The 26,370-nt window shown below is 50.1% G+C and overlaps 1 protein-coding gene across 1 annotated transcript in view; it reads left to right on the top strand.

The window, feature by feature from the left end:
• Nucleotides 1-5,507: 5,507 nt before the first annotated feature.
• SLC6A4 (solute carrier family 6 member 4) overlaps nucleotides 5,508-26,370 on the top strand; it is a 33,481-nt gene continuing 12,618 nt past the window's right edge. Inside the window, exons 1-8 of the mRNA XM_059147279.1 lie at nucleotides 5,508-5,749; nucleotides 17,659-18,112; nucleotides 20,288-20,422; nucleotides 21,546-21,765; nucleotides 22,622-22,760; nucleotides 23,296-23,430; nucleotides 23,757-23,860; nucleotides 25,356-25,483. Of these exons, the coding sequence (XP_059003262.1) occupies nucleotides 17,770-18,112; nucleotides 20,288-20,422; nucleotides 21,546-21,765; nucleotides 22,622-22,760; nucleotides 23,296-23,430; nucleotides 23,757-23,860; nucleotides 25,356-25,483 (1,204 nt within the window). The 5' untranslated portion in view covers nucleotides 5,508-5,749; nucleotides 17,659-17,769. The remainder of the gene's footprint in view (nucleotides 5,750-17,658; nucleotides 18,113-20,287; nucleotides 20,423-21,545; nucleotides 21,766-22,621; nucleotides 22,761-23,295; nucleotides 23,431-23,756; nucleotides 23,861-25,355; nucleotides 25,484-26,370) is intronic.

Here is a 26,370-nt window from a genome sequence, read left to right as displayed (position 1 = left end):
CATTCCCTCCAAAGAAAAGACCATTAGTTGACGACTATCTTCTCATTGGCAACTCTGTAAGCAAGAGGACATTGAAACATATCTTCAGGGTGCTAGGAGAAGTTAACTGTGAGCCTAGAATTTTATACTCAATGAAATTGTCTTTCAGAGGTGAAATAAAGTACACTTGCAGTCAAACAGAAGGGAGGTGATCCAGTATGGAAGATAGGAAATGTGATAAGTACATGCATCATCCAAACAGAAAGTGCCTGTAGGGAAGTCTAACAGGGTTCAAAGAAAGATGAGACCAATATACCTGAAAAGAGATGATGATAATTAGGGAGGTGGTTGGACTAAACATATCCTTTGTCATTCAGGGAGAAGAGAAGTATATCGATTGACTTTAGACTTTGGTATGTTAATGATACATCCAAAATTTTCTAGATGAACTACTAAAAAATAAGCAGGGTATTTTTGTCCATGAAAAGACAAGATGTGAGAGAAAAAAAAGCAAAACAAATAGAGTATCCAAAATAAGACAGAGATAAATCTAAGTATGTCATTAAGTACAATATATAAATGTTCCTGAAAAAAGGCAAATTGTCAAACTGGAGGGTTTTGGGGGGGTGTTTAAAGATTTTTTTTATTTGAGAGCATGAACAGGGGAAGCGGCAGAGAGAGAGAGGGAGAAGCAGACAGACTCTGCTGAGTAGGGAGCCCGACCCGGCCAGGGCTTGGTCCTAGGACCTCAGGATCATGACCTGAGCCGAAGGCAGATACCTCACAGACTGAATCACCCAGGAGACCCTCAAACTGGAGTTTGAAAAGAAACTCAGCCATAAGCTAATTACAAGAGACATCGGCAACCTGGGATATGAAAAGGTTTGGAAAGATCCATCAGGCAGATACTAAGCAAAATAAATCTGGTGTGGCTATACTGATAATTAGCAAAATTAGGACTACTCTGAATAACAAACAGACTCATGCCAGGATCTCTTATTCACAGTCTCCCTGGAGTTGTATAACATGTCGACCCTGGAAATAGGCTTTAAAACAAAAAGCATGGGGCACCTGGGTGGCTCAGTTGAGCGGCTGCCTTCGGCTCAGGTCATGATCCCGGGGTCCTGGGATTGAGTCCCACTTTGGGCTCCCTGCTCCATGGGAAGTCTGCTTCTCCCTCTCCCACTCCGCCTGCTTGTGTTCCCTCTCTTGCTGTGTGTCTCTGTCAAATAAATAAAATAAAATCTTTAAAGAAAAAAAAAAGCATTGCTAGAGATAGAATCACTGCATTAATTATATGTTTACTTGGTTCCCCGGAAAAATACAAAGATTCTAAATTCTAAATTAGTATGTACCTAATAACCTCAAATTATATAAAACAAAAACATAACTATATGGAAAAATAATCCAATATCATAATGGAAGATTTTAATTCCCTTCTTGATTGTTGATAGATCAAGTAACCAAAACCTCAAGTGAATATATAAAAGATTTAAGCATTTAGTAAGTTTGGTATAATGGACATCTATAGGACATTGCTCTAATAATTGCACAGTCTTGAGCGCACATGGAACTTTTTCAAAAACTGGCCATATATTGGGGAGTAAACCTCAACAAATTTCCGATAGTTCTTAATAGTTAGAAGCTAAAATTAAGAGCTAACTGAAAGGCTCCTATATGTTTAGAAATTAAGTCATAGGTCCAAGAAGAAATCATAAAGGAAATTTAACCCAAACAATTATTAAAAAAAAATACTGCATATTCAAAATGGCAGGTAGAGCTAAAACAGTACGTAAATTTTATAGCCTTAAAATTTTATTAGAATGGAAGAAAGCCTGAGAATTGAGCTTAGCATCCATGTCAAGAAATTAGAACTGTAAAATAAACTTTAAAAAAGGTAGAAGGAAATAAAATGTATGTGCAGAAACTAAAGTTCAACAAAGCCGTAAGTTGGTTCTTTAAAAAAAAAAAAAAGTAAATTAACAGATCTTGACAAGACTAATGAAAACACATACACAAGAAATTAAAAGGAGAGCACTATTATACATACTGCAGATATTTGAAAACTGGAAGATAAACTTTGTTAAACGATTCATTTAGAAGACCTAATTCCACAACCTCCAGAGTAACAGAAGAGAAACAATAAGCTGGAAAGCAGACAGAGGCATTAAGAAATTTAGCAGAGCTGAAACCATTGAATCCTCAGCTCGTGGCGGAGACAGCCAGTGCTCTGCAAACCAATCTACACTGCATAATACCACCACGACCACCACCCCACCCCTCCACCCACCACCCCCGCCAAATACAGCATCTCCAGATAGCCACTACGGGAACTGGGGAGCAAAAGGAGGGTTACTGGAGGGTTGACTGTCTGTTAGATCCCCTCCTTACCTTGGGCAGCTGGGTAACTGGCCCTCCCCTGCTTTTTCAGCCAATTCAAGATTTATTCTCTAGAGAAAAACAGCTTATAGTCTGGAGGTCAGCAACACAGTTGGGGATGAAAGTACCATAAGAGGGTTGAGTCTTTGCATTCCGAATGTTCTCTGCCATCTTGTGCTCCTAGAACTCCAGTGCCGGGCAGGAGTGCCCCGGGGGGCTCAGTCAGTTAAGTGTTGTCCATCAAGAGATGGTTTCAACTCAGATCATGATCTCGGGGTCCTGAGATGGAGCCCCACATCAGGCCCTGTGCTTAGTGTAGAATCTGCTTGTCCCTCTCCGTCCGCTCCTCCCCCCTCCCCTGCTCCCTGCTCTCCCTCTCTCTCTCATAAATAAATAAATAAAACTCAAAACCAAAACCAAAACAAAACAAAATGTAGTGCCCAGGGGATTGGAAATCTCTGGGGAATCTCGATTAGCCCAAAAGGATAGATGTAAAGAACTATTATGGTGGAAAGCCTTGTCTTGTGAGACCAGCATAACTCTGACAAGGATAGTAAGAGGAAAAATTACATGTAAATCACACCCATAAACATAGATGCAGAAGTCCCAAAACAAATTATAAACGAAATCCACAATATGTAAAAAAATTATCTTTATAACCAAATATTTAATAAAAAATATTTGTCAAAATTAGGATCAAGTAGGGAGAAGCAAACAGCAGTGCCCCTGGGGAAATGGGTCAAAGCTTAGCCAGAGACCTGAACTGGAGGACCCTGCTGATATTCAGGGGACTGCTGAGCGCAGAAATAGGAAGGCGTGGCTGGGCACTCCTCTAACTGCTGCTCTGACGGGTGGAAAGTCCTTGGCAGCCAGAGGACTCTGGGGACATGTAGAGTCATGCTGACCCCACACATCCAAGAAGCCAGGACCTGATAATGAGCTGTGCCTTCAGGATGTGGTCACAGACCCATGTGCTGTCTCCAGCTTGTCCTTAAAGAACAGCTTGAGGGGTGCCTGGGTGGCTCAGTGGGTTAAAGCCTCTGCCTTCGGCTCGGGTCATGGTCTCAGGGTCCTGGGATCGAGCCCCATGTTAGGCTTTCTGCTCAGTGGCGAGTCTGCTTCCCTTCCTCTCTCTCTGCCTGCTTCTCTGCCTACTTGTGATCTCTGTCAAATAAATAAAAATCTTAGAAAGGAAAAGAAAAGAAAAGAACAGCTTGATTCTAATGGGCTGCGGGCAGCACTGGGGCCCTCGCGCTAACGAAGTCCTTTAGCTGGCACTGCTGTTGACCACAGCCAACACCACTGGTTAAGCTGGACTTCTTTAAGTAATTCCAGATGAGCATTCCCTTATTTAGGACAACTTGTTCAAACTGTTGTTGCCTGATGCCAACTCTTCCTTCCTCCCTGGGGTCCATGCTACAGTTTGATTAAAAAACTAGGAATAAACCAGCCTGAGTTTTGTTTCCTTTTTTTTTTTTCATCCCTAAGAGAAAGAGAGTAAGTGGGTGTGGAGGGGTAGGGGAGGAGTTGGAGGGGGTGCAGGCAGAGGGAGAGGAAGAGAGAGAATCTTAAGCTGGCTTCACGCCCAGCATGGATCCACTCTCCATCCCACGACCCTGAGATCATGATCTGAAGCCATAATCAGAGTCACACGCTTAACAGACTGAGCCACCCAGGTGCCCCTTGTTTCCCTTTTCAAGTTCCGCCTTTCCCACTTTATCACAAAGGAAAGGAAGAACGAGAGGGACGGAATGTTTGATTCACACCAGCTGCTGTCATTTGGGAACAACAGCTCTAGTAAGTGCCCTGCGGTTGCAAAGGGGCTTGAACTCTGAAAGAAATGCTGCCTGGTTTTAAACTAACTTCTAACCACGGTGACCGCAGACCTCAGTGAGGGTGAGGGATGAGGGTGATGAGCTAGCCAAGAAGAGATGAAAGGGAAACCTTCAGGAAAGGAGATCCCTGGGGATTTGGCCCTAGATGAATTTCCCAAGCTTGCCCAGGAATCACCAGCCTGGCTTTGCAGCCCTTAAATGCCAGTCGGCTCACCACTACCTTGCAATCGCCCCCCTGACGTCTAGAGGGCACTAAAGCCTCACACTGATTCCTTCCAGGGCAGGAGAGGCCGCCAGGGCCCCCGCAGACACACTTGCTCAACCTGGCCCCCTATGTGCTGACTCGGTTCCTCCAAGGACATAGGGGCTGCAAGCTTGTGATTCTTTTCTTCTACCCTGGCCGCCTTTGGGAGGAGGGTGATGGGCTAGTCTGTGCCCTCTCATCTCTGCCTCAGGGGCATCCCAAAGCAAGGACTCCATCTGTTCTTTTCAAAGGTAAAGATAAATAAATAAATAAAATAAAATAAAATAAAAAATTCTACTAAAAATCATTTTTAAACTCAGTTGTTTTTTTTTTTTTTAATTATCAAAGCAATGTTTTCACACGGTGCAAAACAATACGCTCCTGTTGAACCTCTTGAGATAATTAAAATACTGTAGAAAGTTCTTTACTGTAGCCACACCAGGGGCAGGCATATCCCCTCCGGCATCACCACCCGGACAATCTGTTCCATACAGCTTTGAAGTATGGCTAGTTAACCAAAGGAGAAATCATTCATTCATTCATTCTGTCTGTCTGTCTCCAAGTAACTATTGAGTCACTAGGTCAGGGACTGCTAGAGGCCTTGGGGATGGCCAGAAATGAGACGAGGTCTCTTCTGGCCCAGCGCACATCCCACGGTGGGGCCGATGAATCCCAGGAATGCCAGGTGCTAAGTCCTAGGAAGAAAACAGCAGGATTCAGGGTGAGGGTGATGGGCAAGTGTCAGTGGTCCAGAAAGATCGCTCTGCAGGAGTGATTTTGAGCAGAACCCTAAACTTGGGGAGCAGCTGGTGGGGGTGGAAATGTACCTGTTGGTTGGGGAGCGGCCCGCCCACCTGCGAGGTGAGAGAGAAAAAGTTGGGATTCTTGGCTCTGTTGGGCCTTCTGCCAGTTCCTTCCTAGAGCACTGTCCCTCCTAGGGAGGGAGCCCCCCTCCTCCCGTTCCTGGGGCCCCGCCCCGCCCCCTACCCGCTCTCTGCAAGGCGCAGCCTCCCCACCCCTCCCCACCCCGCGCGAGCGCCGGGGCGGTCACCCCCACCCCGGGGGGAGCGCAGAGCCGCGACCACGCGGGAAACGTAAAGTTTCTGCAGCTCAAAGTGACGCAAAAATTCTTAAAGAGCTCTTTGGCGGCGGATATCTAGAGATCAGACCATGTGAGGGAACGGGAGAGTACAAATACGGCCGCTCTGGCGCCCGCTCCCGCACAGGCAGCCGCGCCCCCGGTGCCTCGAGGGCGCGAGGGCCGCCCAGCCTCCGAGGGCCCTGGACCAGCCTCCCCACGGACTCCCGGCAGGTGGGTCGGCTTGCCCGGCTGCGAATCCCCGCTCCTGCCGCACCCCACCCCGCGGGGGCTCCACCGGGCGCCGGATGGCGGGTGGGCGTGTGCGCGCGGTGGGCTCCAGGCGCTGCCGCCGCCCTCGAGGGGAGCACGGGTGGGGACAGGGCGCGGTTCAGGGGACTGGGGGGCACTGGAGGGTTCCTTGGTCTGCCGCCCGCGGGGGGCTGTTCCGATGGCCTGGGGACCAGAGCAAGACCCTGTGAAGATGTGCTTTAGGCGAAGCGTTGTCCCACGAGTGGGGAAAAGTTGCTTTAGTTTCAGCTCGCGGCTCGGGTTTGGTCCCTTACCGCCGTGGCGTGCAGGTGGCTGCGTGCAGAGGCGTTTCTGCCGGGAGGCTTCTGGTTGATAGAAATGCCCAAGGATCTAGAGGAATCTCTGAATGGACTCTTAAGTGGGACGAGTCTCCGTGCGCCTGGGTTGTTCCCACTGGCAGAGCCGGTGCACGCTCAGCCACCTCCCGGGCCATTCAGAATTTATGGGGAAACTCAAACTCCAGCGAGCTGTTCTACACGGTTCAAGCGTGGAACCGTCAGTTGCTGAAGAAAACGTATGCATTTAAATATGTCTTTGAAAACGCTCTCTGGAGCGGAAGGACCCGAGGGAGCACGTCTCCTTGGGCACTGGGTCTTTTGCGTAAAGAATTTCTGGTTCACTTGGGGTTCTGAAGAATCTAAGAGGGGGGAGACTTTCTAAGAGTCAGACATTACCAGCGCTTGTGTGTGTGTGTGTGTGTGTGTGTGTGTGTGTGTGTGTGTGTACTTTTATGCTCAATTTTGTCCAGAAAAATGAACCAGGTCAGTGGATTACTTATGAGTCCGCTAGCTCTCATCATACTAAGACTGGATCAAATATGTAATGTGTTTTGCCTTCAGTTACATAGGAAAAATGTCCAAGGAAGCAACATTGGGATTTAGGTTTAACAACATGGAGGGGCATTATTAGCATTTGGGTTTTGAGCAGTGGAGGGAAACACACAACTTTGACTCTGTCCTAGTCCTTGCTTTTGTGTGGAGCCGCTGGTGCCCAAAGGGAGTTTTCCTACCACCGACTGGGGTGGGGTCGGCTGCTCCCAGTACCTTGTGGAGAGTCCGGTTCCGATAGGGCTAACTAAGCAAGCCATTTTGTATATGGGCTTTTCTTTCTTTCTTTCTTTCTTTCTTTTTTTTTTTTTTTTTCACTGAACTCAAGCAAGAGCAGATTGAGACTGCTTCACAGTTCATCAGAAGGCCCCTCAGCGCTCTGGTGATGCCCGTGGGACATTTTAGGAATCTAAGAGCAGCACAGTTCCTCAAACCCATTTCTCTCCGTCTCTTGCTTAAAAAACATATACTAAGGGTGGGCAGAGGGGTGAGGGTGGGGACAGAGTGATGCTGAAGCTTCAGTGGAATCAGGAAAACCTCAAATTCCTCTGTGGGGGATATTTAGAGTTGGGAGAGTATTTTGATGAAACTCGGAGAAGCATGGCCAAGAGCTTCACAAATGGGCCATGTGCCATGGTGTGGGGGTGCTTGCCTGAAGGGGGTCGTCTCCGAGGGCAGGCTTGCAGAAACATCCCTGATGTCCCCTTCTGAAGAGAAACATGATTCCACAAATGAAGGCAGTGAGGGGCAGTCCCTTCTCCTTCCTATCACCAAATGGTTTAATTTGAGAGAACAAAGGCAGGGCTGCCTGAGAAGTTTAATTTCAATTTGGCTTAATGAACCAACAGGATATGGTCATGATTTGACTTTTTTTTTTTTTTTTTTTTTTTTTTTTTTTTTGAAGAAAGATGCCTGTGTGTCCAAAGGGAGTAATTTTTCTGTCAGAAGCTACCTCACACCTTAGTTCTTCCCATCGCAGCTCAGCTCCTCAGCTCCAAGTGAGCAGCAGAAGGGGGCCCCGCATAACCAGATGTCCGAGTCCCCTCCACTCCTGTGACCGTGACCCTAATCTCTCTGCTTTAAGCAAAGACGACTGGAAATGATGCTGCCAAATGTCCGAGCCCCGGGACTCTGCCCAGATGTTGCCGTCCAGTCAGGGTTCCCTGGGGACCCCCAGGGGTCACCGGAATGCAGAGGTTTGCACAAGTCAAATCCTGCACCTCAACCACCCACAGGAAACAGGAGCCTGGATTTCCCCACCCCCCACATCCCCTTTACAGGACGCCCAGGGTGCGGAGCTGTAGCAACGGCCTCCAGGCCGTAAGATCTGGGCTCTGCCCATTTTCCTTCCAGTCACGCATCTGTTGCCGGTCAGCCCCCGGGTCCTCTGAGGACTGTGGTGTTTCCACATAACAGTCACAGGCTTGGGTGTGGAGTCAAAGATCTGATAAATTGCCCTACTTCTCCATTCCTGGGGCAATTAGTCTCTGGGCTGAACCTTCTAGCACCCTAAGGAAAGAAAAGTGGGCATCTTGCTGGAAGGGACCTGGGTGGAAAATAGATGAAAGTGGCCTGGGGGAGACACCTGGCAGAAGGGATTTTCCCGGAGCAGAGGGTGAACTGCTTTTCTCGGGTGGGTGCTAGACCCACCAGAGGCTGAACACAGCCCCCCTCTTTCTAGGCACAGCTTATCGTACTGACTTGGGTCTGTTTTCTGAAATGATCTCTGAGTACAGACTCTGTGCAGGGGCACTCCCTCAGCCTGACCGGGACTGGCTGCTGGTGACTGGGGAGATGACTGCTCCTTTACGGGGGGTCAAGAACACGTTTTTAAAGCAAGGGAATGGGGGCACCTGGGTGGCTCAGTGGGTTAAAGCCTCTGCCTTCAGCTCAGGTCATGATCCCAGGGTCCTGGGGTCGAGCATCGGGCTCTCTGCTCAGCAGGGAGCCTGCTTCCTCCTCTCTCTCTGCCTGCCTCTCTGCCTATTTGTGATCTCTCTGTCAAATAAAAGACAACAACAACAACAACAACAAAACTTTAAAGCAAGGGAATGTGCTCCCAGCCTTGTGTGGGGTGACAAAATGCGTAGAGATGAGGTCAGTGTGAGGCCGTTGGCCTTCTCTCTTCCCTGGTTACCACCCCAACCTCAGCCAACGTTATTCATTAGTGGGTATTTAAGACATAGGCTTTTTTTACTTTTTTTTTTTTTTTTTTTTAAGATTTTCTTTATTTGTTTGAGAGAGAAATCATGAGCAGGGGAAGGGCAGAGGGAGAAGCAGACTCCCCGCTAAGCAGGGAGCCAGAAGCAGGACCCAGGATCATGACCTGAGCTGAGGGCAGACGTTTACCTGACTGAGCCACCCAGGCACCCGTAGACTTTTTACTTTTAATTCATTTATTTTATTTTGTTTTTAAGTTATCCCTACACGCAACATGGGGCTCAGACTCCCAGCCCTGAAATCAAGAGTTGCAGGCTCCACCAACTGAGCCAGCCAGGGGTCCCCAAGTGATAGGCTTTCTAAAAGCCAGGGCTGGATATCCTGTCAGTAATCCCCAGACCCCCTGGACTGCAGAGCGAGAGATGAATCCCAGCAGTGTGGTGACGTGGGGGTCATGTCTCCTGGGGCCGGCCTGGTGACCAGGGTCTCCAGACACTGACAAGTGGGAGATGGCATGAGGAAGGACTCCTGGGATCCTGAGGTCCAGATCTTTATGCCATTATTCGAGGTAAGGAGGGAAGAAATGGGGTGGGGCTGCGGGGACGTGGCGACAAGGCCAAGGCAGATCTAGGAGAGCCAGCTGTGCGCTCTGGGGGAATCCGGAGCTGGAGGCTGGGAGGTTGCCTTCTTATGTTTTTGTATTATTTTTTTCTTGGCACATTCAAAGAAAAAGAACATTTTATTTCCATTACTACTGAGCTGCTGAATGAAGATAAACGGAATTTTTTCCCTCTCACTAAGGGACTCCCTCAATTTTAGGGAGGGGCCGAGCTGGCAGGGCTCCGGGTCCCTTGTGGTTTACTCCAGCTCACCCGTGGCTCTGAGGGCTCAGCCCGGCCTAGGACTTGTGTCTGCTACACCTCTGTTCTTGCCTCTCCCCTGGGTGTGTTGTTTTTGAACACGAATCCAGCTAGCTGCCTCTTTTTCTTGTTTCAGAGGAAAGGAGCAGGGGCCGGAGGAAAGGGGAGGGAGGCCCTGCCCAGAGAGAGAGAGGAGAGAGGAGATATGCTATTCTGGGCGCACCCTGGGCCCACAGGGAGATCTGACTGACTGGAGGTTTCCCAGCGCTCTGAAGACTGGAATGATTTTCCTCCCCCCAGTTTTTTCTTTTAAAACATTTCAACTGAGGGGCGCCTGGGTGGCTCAGTGGGTTAAGCCTCTGCCTTCAGCTCAGGTCATGATCTCAGGGAGCCTGCTTTCCTCTCTCTCTGCCTGCCTCTCTGCCTACTTGTGATCCCTGTCTGTCAAATAAATAAATAAAATCTTTAAAACATTTCAACTGAAAACTCAGAGAAATGGCCTGGCGAAACTTCTTCCCTCAGAGCTGCCAGTCATTAACACTTTGTCATGTTTGTGTGTCCACTTGCTCTAATTTTTGCACCTGTAGTATATGTAGTTTGATTCATTCTGTATAATATGTATGACATAATTTGTGTAACAGTGAGGCAATCTATATAGCACATAATTTTTTGTTGTTGTTGAAACTCAGAGTTCGCAGACATCTAAATACTTGACATTTTGTCTCCTAAGAATGAGGACATTGACCCTACATAAGCATGGCCCCGTTATTCTCACATTTGGGACACAACTGGATCAACTTTTATGAAATACACAAATATCACAGCCCTTATTTAAATTTCCCACACTCTCTCAAGGGTGTCTTCTGTAGGATAGAGGATTACTTCTTGAGACCACAGACTCACAGGGGTCGGAATCTACTTCTTGCTTCCACCTCTGTGCATCCGAGGCCTAGGTCAGTCCTATGTAACGATGAACTGATTTTCATGACTGTCCCCAATCGTGCACGACACACTGTAAAGCACATTTCGGAACTTCTTGACCTAAGAGTGTAGGTCCCTACAGGCAACATTTCCTAAAGCAGAAGCATTTTGTGGCCTCTGTGGGCCCCTCCTCTCTGCTGCTTGACCTCAGCCCTGGGCTGCTGTGTCCTCCCTGCCCTGTCTGGAAAAACGGGTGGGCTCCCTCTTTCCTCTTGCCTGCACCACTCCCACTGTACTTAATTCGACTTCAAATGCCTTTCTCCCTGCCCCCTCTCTCTCTGCTTGGCTCAGCTGCCACAGGTAAATCTACCCTCACTTCCAAACACCACCCCGCCTCCACCACCCCTGGGCTAAGGTGGGGGCTGGTGTTCGCCACCCTCCCCCTCACCGGCTCTGTTTGTGGGTCTAATCATGTCTGTTTTACGCAAAAGTAGTTGTAGTGATCTATTTTGTATGAAGGACGAGAAAATCTGTGTTTGGAATCTGCCCCATTTTTTGATCTTGATTTCTATTTATGGCGTAGATTGCATTACAACCATACAGGAGGGTTTTGAAGGTATAAGGGGCACTCCTCAGCCTGCTCGAGCTAACACATCGGCTGTTTGAGTTGCCCACGTCTTCTCCTGGCCTGTCCATGCTGAGACACAGTGGCAGAGGTTTCGTTTTCAGCAAAAAGTTGTGAGTTGTGGGGTTCAATGTGATAAAAACGGAGTGTCCTCACCTTCTACAGCTCTTAGAAGGCTGCCCAAAGACCCCCTCCATAGAATCCGCCAAGAGTCTCCCCACTTCCTGTCCTCTCCTGAAGTTTAGTTCTGCTCAAGACCCAGAAAGAGCGTGAGGCCAGAGAGATGAGGGCGGACAGATACCTCCCGATCAGCTTCATTGTCCCCGCATTCCCTTTTGTCGTCCTTCACAGAGCTGCGTCCCACGGCTTACATTTTAGATGTTTCTGGATTTTCCGGGCAAACCAGGATTCTGTAAGCGAGTTTGGGAGGCTACCCGCCCTTCACAAGGTGGATTTCTGTAGGGAGAAAACACATCCTACGTTCCAAACAAGCAGCTCACACATGAACGTTTGGAACACAGACCGTTGATGGGTGTGCCTGCTGGTACTTGTTTCAGAGTCTAAAAGCACAACCCGGACTCTTCTTTAATCCCAGTCATGTCCGTCTTTCTAGTCCAGAGTCCATGGAAATGACTGCTGTGACCGTCCTCCCCACCCCTCCCCACCCCCTGCCAAGATGCACAGCTCATCTTGCCCAAGGGTGAGGAGTGGGGCAGGGCCCCTGAGAATGGGACCCTGGGGACCAAAGGGTTGTGCCTCACTTGAGGCTCAAAACCACCAGCATTGTGGCTGGGGCTCCCCAGGCCCTGCACCCAAGGAACCCAAAATACAACCTCCATTCTGGCGGCCGTGCCCATATTTGAGCCCAGAGATGTGTGGGTCATGGCCCCTGCTACCAAAGGCATCCAAAGCGAACAGACGTAAAAGGATGACTAATGACACCTACTAATCAGTGACGAGTGACGTTCTGGGGATCATACAGAGTAGAGAGAGATCCTTTGGGCTGGGGTGGTGAGTGAAGCTTCGTGGATAGAAACTGAACTCAGGCCTCCAAGGATGCGGGATAATTCGGGCAGCAACGGCCTGAGGTGGGGATACACTTGGGGGTGCTCAATGGGCCCACCTGCCCCTGATGAAACCGGGGCACCCGTTAAGCATGCAGCACCCACATGGATCTCTTGAATTATAATCTCTGGGACAGCAGCCCAGGACTCTGCTGTTTACAGCTTTCCCAGTGACCCCATGGAGAGGAGCTGATTGGGAGGAATGATCACAGGAAGGGCTCGTGGGATGGAGTGCAATCACTTTGCCTCTGGACCCCGGTCTGCCTGACCGGGGCAGGAGGGACGGCATACGTGTGGTGGCCCAGTGGCTGTCAACACCCTGTCATTTATTGACGTTGTCCCCATGCTAGACACTGACAAGGTAAACAACCCCCAGCACGTTCATGCGGCCTCTGGAGCGATGTTGACCACACCACAGAGGGCTCATTCTCTCTACTCTGCACTCTGTGTGCAGAGACGGTCGAAGCTCCCCCCTCCCCCAGGCAGGGCAAGTTCTGGACAGGAGACCCTTGTCCTTTCTCGCGGTGATTGGCCCAGACGGCCCTCAGGATTAGAGACTATTTAATCCCACTCCAAAAAATTAAACTGTTGGTCTCACACAAAGAATTCTTTGGTTGGGAAAGCAGTGTTCATTTCTAGCCCTTTCGGTCCAAAACCAGGCGGGATTTCCCTGCACTCCCTGTTCACATGGTGAAGTCTGTTTTGTTTGAAAGGTGAGCCAGGAGTCCCTTTGGGCGACTGTGAGTCAGAACCCACTCACATCCGGGCCTCCTGTGACAGAAACTGCACAATAGGGAAAAAGGGATGACTCGTAGACTCTGAAGGCATCTTGGGGCTCGAAATGTGAGCTACCTCAACGTGCTGCCTCCGTCCGCAGGAAGCTCCATTTCCAATGGGAGGCACGACAGGGATTTCGAGCACCCCTGCCTCTCCCTTCTTCGGCACAAGTACTGTTTTCCCACAGTCAGAGCTTGGCCTTGTTTCATGAACTCCATGCAGGCAGGACTGCACCTGCCTTGCCTCCAAGAGCCTGCCTGGCATCTAGTAGGCATACAGGGTACCTTTGCAGAATTAGTGTTGCCAAGCCCAGGGGCTCCCCGGCAATGGGCACCAGAGCTTTGTCATCGCTCCGGTCCTCAGGGAGGTGTGTTGGGAACATCCGACGCCCTCTCTGAAGAGAGAAGGCAAATTTCCACTTGGCTGTCTGAGCTATAATTACTCTGTTCTTGTGGTACGCCCACCATCCGTGCCGGGTCTGGTTTGGTTTTTGAAAATGGAAACCGAGTGTCCCGAGACAGGAACTCACTTTGATCTCAACAAGTGAAGTCAAAGTACAAACTTTCTCCAGTGTTTCTGCTTAGAATGTGCTGACGGACGTCCAACGGCCAAGTCAGGTCATGGCCATTTCCAAAGGTCTGTGTGGTTTCATGACTAATTGCTGTAATTACATGTTTGTTCTGATCCTTTTTCCCCTGGCTACAAAAGCAGGGTTTGTGGGAAAGGGAATGGAGATTTGACCAGAAGAAGTTGAAATAGAAACAATCCTTTCTCCTGAGGGGTATATGTGTGTGGGGGTGGGGTGAGGGCGGGGGAAGTGGGGTGTCTTAGGCCACCCCCTGGGCTGAGAGGAAGCAGGAGTGTGGACAGAAAGCAGACTGTCAGCCTGACAGAGGCATCACCGTGCCGCTTGCGTGCGGAGATTCGGGGATGAGGGTCCCACGTGTCAGGCTGTCATCCCACCCAGGACCAGCATGACGTCATGCCACCCCCGCCTGTCACCTGGTCTGCCTGGTGCAAGGGCCCACACTCAAGGTGCAAAGGAAGGCTTCTGGGGCTTTCTCTGGCCACGGAGAAACTCAAAGGCCGCCTGGAGGAGGTCACAGCTGTAACAGTGACCTCGTTCGCAACCTCTACCCAGCAGGAGAAAAATATCTTTTAAAAAAGGAAGCTTTGAAGAGAACATTCTTAGAAGCCAATTTTCTTCACTCTTACTTCTATATTCCCAGGGCAGCCTGCTCTCAACTGTGATCTGCTGGACTCAGTAGGAAAAGGTGGCCAGTGCTCTATAGAATCAGAAAAGTAGGAAAGGAGCCCGAGAGCCTCGGGCAGAAGGGGGTCCGGGCCAGGCCGTGGTCTCCTGGCTGTCTGGTTGAGTCTCTGGGAGGAGCTTTTTTCCAGTTGGGAGAAGCAGAGAAAAAAAAGGAGATGCATATCTCCTGCCCGTTTGGTGGCTTTGGGTGGCTGTAACTTATGTTTGTACCCCAGGGTCTGTGATCAGGAGTGCCAGAGAGCGGAGCTGTCTGGAGTGTGACCGGCTTAAAGTCATGAGTCAGCCCAGGATCCCTCTTAACCCGCTTTCTTAGGACTTGGGCCATTTCAGCCTGTTGATGTAATTAAAAAAAAAAAAAAAAAAAAAAGTGCTGGGGAATATATCAGGAAACAAGGTCTTTGTAATGCTCACAACAAAAATAGAGAAGCACATACTATTCTTCTAGTAGCTGGTCTAGGAGCTGGTTCTTCTAGCTGCTTCTAGGAGCAGGTGCCAAGAAATTGAGATCAGTTGCTTTAGGGAACGGACCCCTGAAGATACTGAAGAACGTACATTGTCCGGAAAAGTTCAGCAACACATACATTTTCCAGCCTCCCTGCAAGCTTCCCCAGGAGAGAGTATATAGGAAACCTAGAACAAATCCCTTGACTCAGGTCTGAGGAGGTTCACAGAGTCTCTAGTATGGCTAAGGGTTTGCTCCCCCGACCACTATATTCTTCAGAGATGGGTGACGTGTCTCTCCCATAGATCATGGGGTATGTGCCAGAGAATGACTGGATGGTATAGCTGCTCCTTGAGCTGCAGTTTTTTGTTTTGTTTTTTTATTTTATTTATTTATTTATTTATTTATTTATTTTTTAAAGACTTTATTTATTTATTTGACAGAGAGAAATCACAAGTAGATGGAGAGGCAGGCAAAGAGAGAGAGAGGGAAGCAGGCTCTCTGCTGAGCAGGGAGCCCGATGTGGGACTCGATCCCAGGACTCTGAGATCATGACCTGAGCCGAAGGCAGCGGCTTAACCCACTGAGCCACCCAGGCGCCCTGTTTTGTTTTTTTAAGTCATCTCTACACCCAACCTGAGACTTGAACTCACGACCCTGAGATCAAGAGTCACGCGCTCCAGGCACTGAGCCAGCTGTGGGGGAGGCTTCCAGAGCGGCAGGTTCAATGCAAGCAGCAATGTGGTATCCTAGATAGGGAGAAGTTCCTGCAAAATTTTTGCTCGGGGTAAAAATTCGAAGGTGGAGAAAGAAAGGTGGGGGAGGGGGAGCCTTGGTCAAGGCTGGCTCTGCCCACTGGGTGCCATGGGGTTGCACATGGTAAAGCCCTTTAGCTCTGTCATCTGACCTTCAACTTCTTCAGTGTTCAATGCAGACAACAGGCCGATGATTGAGGCCGAAGGGAAGTGTGAAGGCCTGCTTCAGACAACACAACCAGAGACCACAAAGGGCAGGTATAATTTAGCTCTGAGTTTAAATACTCTGACACCTCATCATCTCTCGAAAAAATAATGAACTTTAAAAAAATCCCTCAGCTTGGTACGTGGTTGCTTATGGTGGAGGAGAGAGAATGGGTGGTTAACCTGAGGGCTTCCACGGAGAGGGACAGGGAGAGGCTGAGAGCGGCATAAAGATGGGCACAATGGGGTTTTATCTAGAGCACTCCTTATCAAAATTCATGTTCATTTGTGAGCAACCTTGAGCCCAGGGTGGGGTCAGGGGGTGGGAGCCAAGCAGGTAGAAAGGGTAGAACACGGGACACCCACCCAGTCCCCTAGAGCCATGGAGCTGGCTGGTCTCTCTCTTGTTGCTGTAATCTTTCTGGCAACAATCAAGCCCTTTAAAATTTTTATTTTCTGCTTTGCAGAGAAAGGAACCCAGTGAACACAGAGCTCTAAGTCATTTCTCGGTCATTTCTCGCCCTTGCCAATATTTATGTACGCAGTCATCGGTGTGAATCCATTCCTCTGCTCTCATTCTTTGCTACATTTTTATCTTCACGTTTCCACGTGTGGACAGTTCAGTTCTGGTCCCTGAAAGCCCCAGAGAGGTAGGAGACAGACATGGCCATTTTTTCTTAGCCGTCCATTTCTAGCCATCCTCCAGCTGTCGGATTTGAAGGGGTAATAGCAGATTTTTGCAGCTGTGAACATCGATAGCTCATCCCTGGACATCTCCAAAGGCAGAATGTGACCTGAGCTAAACAGAAACCTGTTTCAACTCCCAGATTATTTCAAGAGCTTGAAGAGTACAGGCCCAGATGAAATGAAGTGAGCTGGCAGGTCTTGGCTCCTGATGACTTTACAACAGGCCATAGGTTTAAAGTCCAAAAGGGCTCGAATTTCTGCCCCACATTTGACTTACGAGGCCTGGGTCCCAACTGCTGCTCTGACTTCCCCACACCAAGGCCCCGGCAGCGCTGTGGAGGTGCCGAGGTCCCGGCCAGCCCTTGCCACCAGGCTGTGTGGGCTCAGAGACACCGGCCATGCTGGCATCTGTAACCCTCACGCTCCGCTCGCTGGCTCTTCCGGCTCTCCCCGCCTGCCCACTGTTGCCGAATAACAGGTGCATCTGGCTCAGGACAGCTGGGAGAGGCTGAGCAGCAGGGCCCTTCAAAGCCTGGGTGGACCCGCAGAGGCACGAGGCGAAGGCAGCTCTGCAGAGCACAGAAGGACTGGACACACCCAGAAGCAGCTAGAATCTCTACGGGCTGGACCCTGGGAAGAGGGGAAAAGTCCACAGCTGAGAAGATAGGGGTGCCTTTACTCTCGTCCTTTTAAAGCCATACCTATAATTTATGTAAAATACATGGCATGCTTGGTGTAAAGGGCTTAGGACCATCCTAATTTATTGGCAGGCAGCAACAGATCCTTTCTTTGGGTTTCTTTTCCCCCGCACAGCATCCAGGACAAGGTAAGTGCTCTGCAAAGCATTGGTGAAGCAAGCTCTTTTCCTACCTTCTTCTGGGTGACTGGTGAGCTCCAGGATGCGGTGCTGGTCCCTCAAACTGAAGTCGGTCCCTTGTTCTTAAACAAAGCTGATGCGAGACCTGGGTGCTTTGCTGTCCATTCCTGTTTGTTTTATTGTTTCAGGTTTTTTTTTTTTTTCCTTTTCAGATGACTTGACTGTGATTTGATACCTCATCTAGGTTGAAAACTGGGTTGATTTTATTGACTGCCCTATAGCAAACAGGATGTTTCACGCTTGACAGATGCTTTTGTAATCCCATTAATTAACGGAGTTTACCGTGTTTGTTGAGTTAATACCAAAGACAAGGAGAATGCGTAATTCTGCTCTCCCTTCACTGTGTGCCTTTCCAACAGAGCTCTCAATCCCGCTGATAACAAAGCTCGGAGGAGATCCCAGGATCTAAGCCCTGAATTCAGCTGGGGACTTCCGCAGATGGGTGTCGTTATCGTCCCCTAGCCAGCAGGATGGAGACCACGCCCTTAAATTCCCAGAAGGAGCTGCCCACGTGTAAGGATAAAGACGATTGTCAGGAAAATGGGGTTCTACAGAAGGGGGTCCCCGTTCCTGAGGACAAGGTGGAGTCTGGCCACATCTCCAATGGGTACTCGGCGGTGCCGAGCCCTGGTGCCGCAGACGACACTCAGCACGCCCTTCCAGCTGCCACCACTGCCCTAGTCGCCGAGCCTCACCAAGGGGAGCGGGAGACCTGGGGCAAGAAGATGGATTTCCTCCTGTCGGTTATTGGCTATGCGGTGGACCTGGGCAACGTCTGGCGCTTTCCCTACATCTGCTACCAGAATGGAGGGGGTCAGTATCTTGGGCCACAAACAGAGGCTCGGAGCCGGTGATGGTCTTTAAGGTCCTCTCAGGAGGCCACAGCGGAGATCATGTCTTTTCTGTCTTGTGTAAACTGATGAGTCTCAGAACATGATTGCTTGGACTTTCAAGCTGGTCCGAAAGATGGGTTCCCAGTAAGCCCAATGTTCAGTCAGCATGTCTGCGGCTCCCTGGGTTAGGAAGTCAGATGAAAGCTCTCCCAAACCTGACTTTGCCAGATTCTCTGGGTGCTTGTGCTTCATGTGTGGAAGGGCCCCCTTCCCTTCCCATCCCCGTAGGTCCCAACTGCACGCTCACAGCGGGATGTGAGAATGGCCATCAGCCCTGTGCGGGCTCTGCTCGGCAGAGGCCAGAGGCTAGATCTGTCTGAGGGGAAACTGGGAAGTGGCTCCAGGGTCCCAGGCCCTCTTGGACCTTTGGACCTGTGTGTGATCAGAGAAGGGCTTCTGCTCAGATCCGGGGTCTTGAGTTGGAATCTAAGCATGACCCAGAGTTGCACCCAGCCACAGCATGGCCTTAATAATAACCCCAAACCAGACATTGGATCTGCCTTCTGTCTCCTCCAAGAGTGTTAGATTTTTGAGGCTAGAGATTCTCTCCTTTTCCTCCTTCCACCCCCAAGACTTCAGAGCAGTTAACTGGTAAATTATCAAAAAGAGTAGTGGACTGTAGGCAGGGCTGTGGGAGCTGCAGAGAGTAGAATGGAGAGGAGTGAGTAACGTACGGTGCCTCTGTGTTGACGCTGGACTGGCTATCAAAAATAGGACAAGGACGAGAAATGGAAGTCCAATCAGCCATTATTGATTTGACAGAAGCTCTGGTAGCTGATTTGGGAGGGCGGCTGAAACGAAGTTTGGGGAGAATTCCTTAGTGTCCTCATGTCCTCCATGGCCTGACGTGGAGTTGCCTGGGTTTGCTGCACTTTTAAAGGAACTAGATCCACGTGGCCTCAGAGGCAGCTGGGGGTTGGGGGGGGGGGAACGCGGGAAGCCCAGCCCTCCCTGCCCAGGAGGAGGGAAGTTATCTCCAGTTGGAGAGGGCTCACCTTCTATAAGGTGCTGGGGACGTTTGTCCCACACTCATTCCCCACCATTAAGCCAGTCAAGCAAACCCATTGGACAAATGCCACCATGAGAACACAATGTGGTTCTTATTCCCAAGCCAGATGTACCCAGAGCAATTGTAAGTGAGATGGGACCTTTCCGAGTTGCCCCAACTTCCGGTTTATAGGTTCAAAGCAATTTCTGGGAGGGAGAGTCAGCGGGGAAAAATCACAGCTGACCCACCCTTTGGGCTGAGACTCAGGCGACAGGTGAGCAATCCCCACCGCGATGTTCCCAAATTCTGTGTCACTACAAGAGCCGGGGACGCCAGCATCCCTGGTGACACAGCAGCTCCAGGTGTCCTCCTTTTGTGACAAACTACCCTTCTCAGCCACACCTGCCAAGGCTGCTCCGAAGGGAGCGTTCTGACTTAGTGGAGTTACAGGAATAGAGCCACCTATCCGTAACAAGGGTCTGGAGCCAGGAACGATAGGGACAGTCACAGATAGGAATTCAGGGACTTGCCAATTATTGGAGCCCAGGCGCAGGTTGTCACAGGTGATCTCTCTCAAGGGTCCTGAGCTCTGGTTGCATCAGAATCACCTGGGCAGGTCGCACATTTTTGTCGTGACACCCACACCTGAAACTTCCGCGTCGGGGGTGTGGGTGGATCTGTGTCCTTAAGCTCACCAGTGATTCCTCGTGTGGCTGGCCTCGGGAAGCTGGGGAGCTCAGCCCTCCGCCACTGTCATTTTATAGGGGAGGAAACATGTTCCGGGAGGGGCAGTGACCCCCGTCTTCAGGGTGGGTTGATGTGCAACCCATTCCAGGGCCCGGTCGGTTGATCCTGAACCCAGCTTTCTTTCCATGTACTCTCGGCTGCCTTCGTTAACTCTCTGAAAGCCCCATTTGACCGTGGAGCTCTGGGAAGGTGCTAAGGCCAGGGGACCACAGTGTGAGGTCACGCAGCACAGAGTGGCTTCATGAGACTCGAGCATCATAGTTCCCCGTGAATCTCAGCGCGACCCTGGGTGTCCCGATCAGCTGGGCTGTCCTGGCACAGATGTGGGCAGGGGGTGAAATTGTCTTTCATCTGCCTCAGGGGCTTTCCTCCTGCCCTACACGATCATGGCCATTTTCGGGGGGATCCCACTGTTCTACATGGAGCTTGCACTGGGCCAGTACCACCGAAACGGATGCATTTCCATATGGAGGAAAATCTGCCCAATTTTCAAAGGTAACCACAAGGCTTGAGTGGGTGGGTGGGTAGGTAGGTAGGTCCTGCAGGGGAAAGTATGGGAGCTGGGGACCTTCTTCCGGAATCAGCTGGGCCTGAAGGTATCTCTGGGCGATGACTTGAGTAGTAAGTTTTTGACGGCTCGAGTGGTATGCGGCTGTTAAAGAGAAACAGAATAAATGGCAATCAAAAGCAAACCTGAGGCATCTGGCTACTAGAGCATGTGACTCAATCTCAGAATCATGAGTTTGAGCCCCACATTGGGTGTAGTGATTACTAAAAAATAAACTTAAAAATGGTAATGATAAAAATAAAATAAGCATTTTAGAAAATAAATACAAGTAGATCTAATAGAGTCCTATAACTATAGTGGATAAACTAATGGTTGCCAGAAGGCAAGAGGTGGGGAGTGGGCAAAATGGGTGAAGGGGACTGCGAGGTACAGGCTTCCCGTTATGGTATGAATCCGTCCTGGGGATGAAAGGCACCACATCAGGAATCAAGTGCTGTCACAGCGTCGTGTGGTGACAGATGGTAGCCACACTTGTGGTGAGTAGAGCGTTACATATATATCGTCAAATCACCTGTTGTCCACCTGAAACTAATAGAACATTGTGTGTCAGCTGTATTCAAATAAAAGTATTTTTTAAAGCAGCCAAAATAGGGATGCCTGGATGGTTCAGTCAGTTTAGCGACTGCCTTCTGCTCAGGTCATGATTCTGGGGTCCCGCATGGGGCTCCCCCATCCGGGCAGAGTCTGTTTCTCCCTCTGACCCTTCCCCTCTTGTGCTCTCTCTCACTCTCTCTCAAATTAATAATAATAATAATAATAACTTTAAAAAAAAATCTAAAGCAACCAAAATAGAGTTTAAAGCAGTAACAGCACACACGTGTGTGTGTTTCTCAAACGTGTGATCCTGCAAATATATCTAAGGAATTTACCACATTGCCACCTGTCCAGCACCTCCCAGAGCCTTGGGGAATGAGGGGGATGGCAGCCCCCAGCAAGCCCCACTCCGCTCCCTTGAGCTGCAAGGGCCCTACAAGGCCCCCGGGGTCTGTCCGTCTGTCACTGTCAGGCCGCCCTGTAAACGTGCCCCCCACCCCCCAACTCCCCTCCCAGGGATCGGCTACGCCATCTGCATCATCGCCTTCTACATCGCCTCCTACTACAACACCATCATGGCCTGGGCGCTCTACTACCTCATCTCCTCCTTCACCGACCAGCTGCCCTGGACCAGCTGCACCAACTCCTGGAACACCGGCAACTGCACCAACTATTTCTCGGGGAACAACGTCACCTGGACGTTGCACTCGACGTCCCCCGCTGAAGAATTTTACACGTAAGTGCATGTAAGTGAGGGGTGGTCTGGTAGAGGCAGGCCACACCCCCGGGGGTGGGGCTTCCGCGGAGGAAGGGAGGGGCTCTTCTCTTTCCTGGTGTGTGTGTTGGGGGGGAATGAAGCCCTTAGGGCAAGAGCAGTACGTGTAAGTGAGCGAGAGGCAGGGCCGCCACCACACTGATGTGGAGCTGGGAGACTCGACCTTGAGTGCTCCCTAATCTGGCCTTCTGCGCTGTTCCTCCCCTCCCCCCTTTGTAATGTGCCAGGCCAGGCTGCCCCTACGTGCCCAGGCCGATCCCTTCCTTGGTTCGCATTCCAAAATGACTCCTCCACGTCAGAACCAGCCTTCTTCCTGGGCCCCCGCTCTGGCCCTGGCACCTTGTCAGGGAATCAAAGCCTCCCCCTGCTGCAGTAGTCCACAGCTATTCAAAGAGTTTCTGGTTTCCTGTGTTCACTTCACAAGCGAGACCTACCCTTTGGAGGAAGATGCCTGGAGTACGTCGTACTCTTCAATGCGGGCCTTTCTGGCGGCTGCCAACCACGAGAGCAGGATTTTGGGGTGGAAAGGGGTGCATTACCCAGACACCCAAAAGCTGCCCCATCCAGAAAAGGGGGGCCTGAGAGTCTTCCCCCGGGTCGGAGGAGGGTGGGTGGTGCTGAGTACTCTTCCCAGGGCCTGTGGGCTGGATGTGCTGTTCTGCTGCTCTGTCCCTCAGGATGGGCAGGGCCACCCCTCTCTGAGGCTCAGGGACTGCTGGGTCCTCGCGATGAGATGTCTGTCCCTTCCCTTGGCATGCTGCCTGGTCCGCTCACTGCACAGGCCATCTCACGTGCCTTTCTTTCTCACTGGCTCCAGGCGCCATGTCCTGCAGATCCATCGGTCTAAGGGACTTCAGGACCTGGGGGGCATCAGCTGGCAGCTCACCCTCTGCATCATGGGCATCTTTGCTGTTATCTACTTCAGCATCTGGAAAGGTGTCAAAATGTCTGGCAAGGTGAGGAGGACTCTGACTGCCAAGGGGCCCTCGGGAGCCTGGACAGCCCTAGACAGAGAGGGGCACTGTTGGCCTTCAACACCAAACAGGATCCACGATGCTCAATTTCTCTTCACCAAATCTGTTCAGGAATTCTAGAAATGGACCAATCCCAGGAACCATTGTTTGATTTTTAAAAAAAGATTCCTTTAACCCTCCTGTGGTGTCACAATGAATAATCGTGGCAGAAAGTTGTTGAAAGCCCATGATGGGCTGTGATCCATGCTTTATATCCACTGGCTACCCTCTTGTCTTGTCCTTTGCTGGGTGTTTTCCCATATTGTAGGTGGGAAGTGGGTCTGGAGGTGGGAGTATTGGCAAGCTGGGAATCAGAGCCCCGTCGGATTCTAAAGGCTCTGATATTTCTGCCGCATCACCCTGCCTCCTATAGTTACAGAAAAGAAGAGGTCCATCTCCTTTCCTAGAGGTTTTCAAGCATAAAAGCCACCAAGACCCACAAGCTGACAATCTGTGTTTCTGCCCCTTTCCCTCACAGGTGGTATGGGTGACAGCCACCTTCCCTTATATCATCCTTTCTGTCCTGCTGGTAAGGGGGGCCACCCTCCCCGGAGCCTGGAGGGGTGTTCTCTTCTACTTGAAACCCAACTGGCAGAAACTGCTGGAGACGGGGGTAAGATAGCAGGGAAAACGAGGGGCACCTGCCTGTCATTTTACTAAGGGAAGCTAGTCCCCCCAGCAGGGACAACAGAAATGTAGGCTCAGTGGCACATCCGCAATAATGTTTTAAATCAGAAGAACAAGCATGAAAAGTACAGACAAGGGCAGTGGATTGGCTTATGCTAAAATGTGAGGAAGAGAATTCACATTGGTTTCCACATGGTATGTGGTCGCCCCGGGGAGGATCTCTGAGAGCTGGTCTTTCTGCTTTGTGTGGAGCCAGGGGTGGAGGCCAGAGTATGGCCCAGGCTTGGCCCTCACCCTCACCTCTGCTGCCAGGTGTGGGTCGATGCTGCCGCTCAGATCTTCTTCTCTCTTGGTCCTGGCTTTGGGGTCCTGTTGGCTTTCGCTAGCTACAACAAGTTCAACAACAACTGTTACCAGTGAGTATCTGGGGCTCCCCGGGCAAAGCTTGAAAGTGGGGTGAGCATTGTCAGCTGGCCCAGAAGAAGGTGCTCAAAACAATGACCTCAGGCTTGGCTGGGCCCAGGCACCCCACAGGTCCCTGATCAGTTCCCCCATGGCCAGAGAACCCACCAGGTCCTTAGCCTTCCCCAGGCCAGTCAGGGTTTGAGAGGGGCCCCAGGCCACTTGCGTTTTGCGAGAGCTTCTCACACACACACAATATTTTTTTAATTAAGAAATTCCACATCAGATTTTTAAAAATTGCAACATATAGTAAATATTTCGATTTTACTTATTAATGTGTTTAACAAGAATTTTAATGTGATTATTTATTTATGTACATATTCACAAAAGTATAACGATTGAACTATTTTGAACAAGGCAGAATGCCACCATGATTTTTGTGGCAAAGTCTCATTTCAGAAATTTAGATGAAACAGAGAGTGTTTTACCAATTATGATTTCACTATCACTCATCATCTTTAGAGTTAACTTTGAGTGCCCTCTCACAGAGGGCAGTGACCAGCAATCTAATTGTGCTGTTCATAAGATGATTACAGAGTTCACCTTCTCTTCCAAAGGAATCCACAACTGCCCTAAGCAATGTGGTGTTGCACTGGGACACCAAACTGAAGTTGGATGACAAGGTCTTCTTTTAAAAAAGTGTCAGGATATTCCTGGGACAGGATCATAACTTCATTTGCACATAGTGTCAAAAGTCTAAATCCGGGGACTTTATGAATGTGAGGCCAAGGCTCCCTTATGGCCCTGCCTCCAATCCAGACCCTGCTTCCAAGCAATTTTTTCTTTTCTTTTTTTTTTTTTTTTTTTTAAGATTTTATTTGTTTATTTGACAGACAGAGATCACACAAGTAGGCAGAGAGGCAGGCAGAGAGAGAGAGGAGAGCAGAGAGCTGAGCAGAGAGCCCGATGCGGGGCTCGATCCCAGGACCCTGGGATCATGACCTGAGCCGAAGGCAGAGGCTTTAACCCACTGAGCCACCCAGGCGCCCCCCCAAGCAATTTTTTCTTAAGATTTTATTTATTTATTTGAGAGAGAGAGGACGCATGAGGAGGGGAGGGGCAGAGGAAACGCAGGCTCCCCTGCTCAGCGGGGAGCCTGACCAGGCGGGACTCGATCCTGGGACTCCAGGATCACGACCTGAGCCGAAGGTGGTCACTTAACCAATGAGCCACCCAGGCACCCCCAGAGCAATTCTTGTTTGAAGTCAGGAGGTCTGGGTGGTTCCAGTTCACCACAGGACATCACTATAACCAGCCCCGGGCTCACCCCCTGCCATGCATGGTACGAATGGCAGCCCGTGCTTCGAACTACCAACCAGTGTGAGAGGCCAGGCTGGGGCAGACAAGAGGGGACACCAGGACAGGTCCCTGAGGGCCTCGGGTGGAGACTGGTGCTCTTGAGACTCTGTCCTTGGAAGTGTCTCAGTCCCGCTGGGTTCTCTGCTCCAGAGACGCCCTGGTGACCAGCGTGGTGAACTGCATGACGAGCTTTGTTTCGGGATTTGTCATCTTCACGGTGCTCGGGTATATGGCCGAGATGCGGAATGAGGATGTGTCCGAGGTGGCCAAAGATGCAGGTGGGAACCTGTGTTCTCTTTATGTCCCTTGCTCTCACTGAATGGCTTGGCTGCTCTTTGGGTCCTTACAGATATCTAAGTTTTGAGCTATTTCTAAATGTTCCTTTAAACATTGTCCAAGGTTTGGGAGAAACTTACCGCCTTCTGCGTGCTCAGCCATGGCGGGGAGGGGATGCAGCAGCTGGATAACTGGATGAGCGCTTTTAAAAGCATTATGTTTGGTCTGGCGATGAGTCCAAGTCTAATAAGCAAATGATTATTAATCCTTCGAATTTCCCCTTGGAGAAAAATAAAATATAGATGACGTAGTCACGCTACTGTATTGTGAGGTTTTCGTGGAAAAGGAGTGACAGATATTGAAGAAGTGGCCATGGAAGTTTGTGGATGGAATCCCAGGGCTTTCTTGCCAACACACTTCCGTCTTTGACCTGATGCACAGCTGTGCTCGTCCTGGTACCCCAAGCTCAGGCACTTCCATCCAGCCCGTGAGAAGTGGAGGACATGTCCCTCACACTATCAAAAGGGACTTTAAAAATAGCGGGAGGTCTTTATTCCAAGGCCTCTAGGACTCTTCTGGAATGTTTCACCTTTCCTACTGTTTTCTAGCTAATACCATCAGAGAGAGCTAAATGCTCTGGATATCAGTCCTGGCCCAGAAAAAAAAGCTCTGAGTTGTGATGTGGTGGAAACTCTTATTCCCATGTGTAGCTTTGCTAGTGTTAGGGTCTTGGGTTTCTTTCCATCCATACCCCTCCCCCCGCAACTGACTGAGGGTTTACACCTTTTAAGATGGCTGCGGTTCCTTCCCTCTCTTGATGTCAGGATGGGCAGGGGGGATGGTGTGGAGTGTGAGCAAGTGTTCGGGGTGTGTTAAAGCCTATTTCACA

The sequence above is a fragment of the Mustela lutreola genome, chromosome 15 (assembly GCF_030435805.1).
Source record: "Mustela lutreola isolate mMusLut2 chromosome 15, mMusLut2.pri, whole genome shotgun sequence".
Taxonomy (NCBI): domain Eukaryota; kingdom Metazoa; phylum Chordata; class Mammalia; order Carnivora; family Mustelidae; genus Mustela; species Mustela lutreola.
Note: the sequence above shows the minus strand (reverse complement) of the source record. Positions and strands in the feature narration are given on the sequence as shown.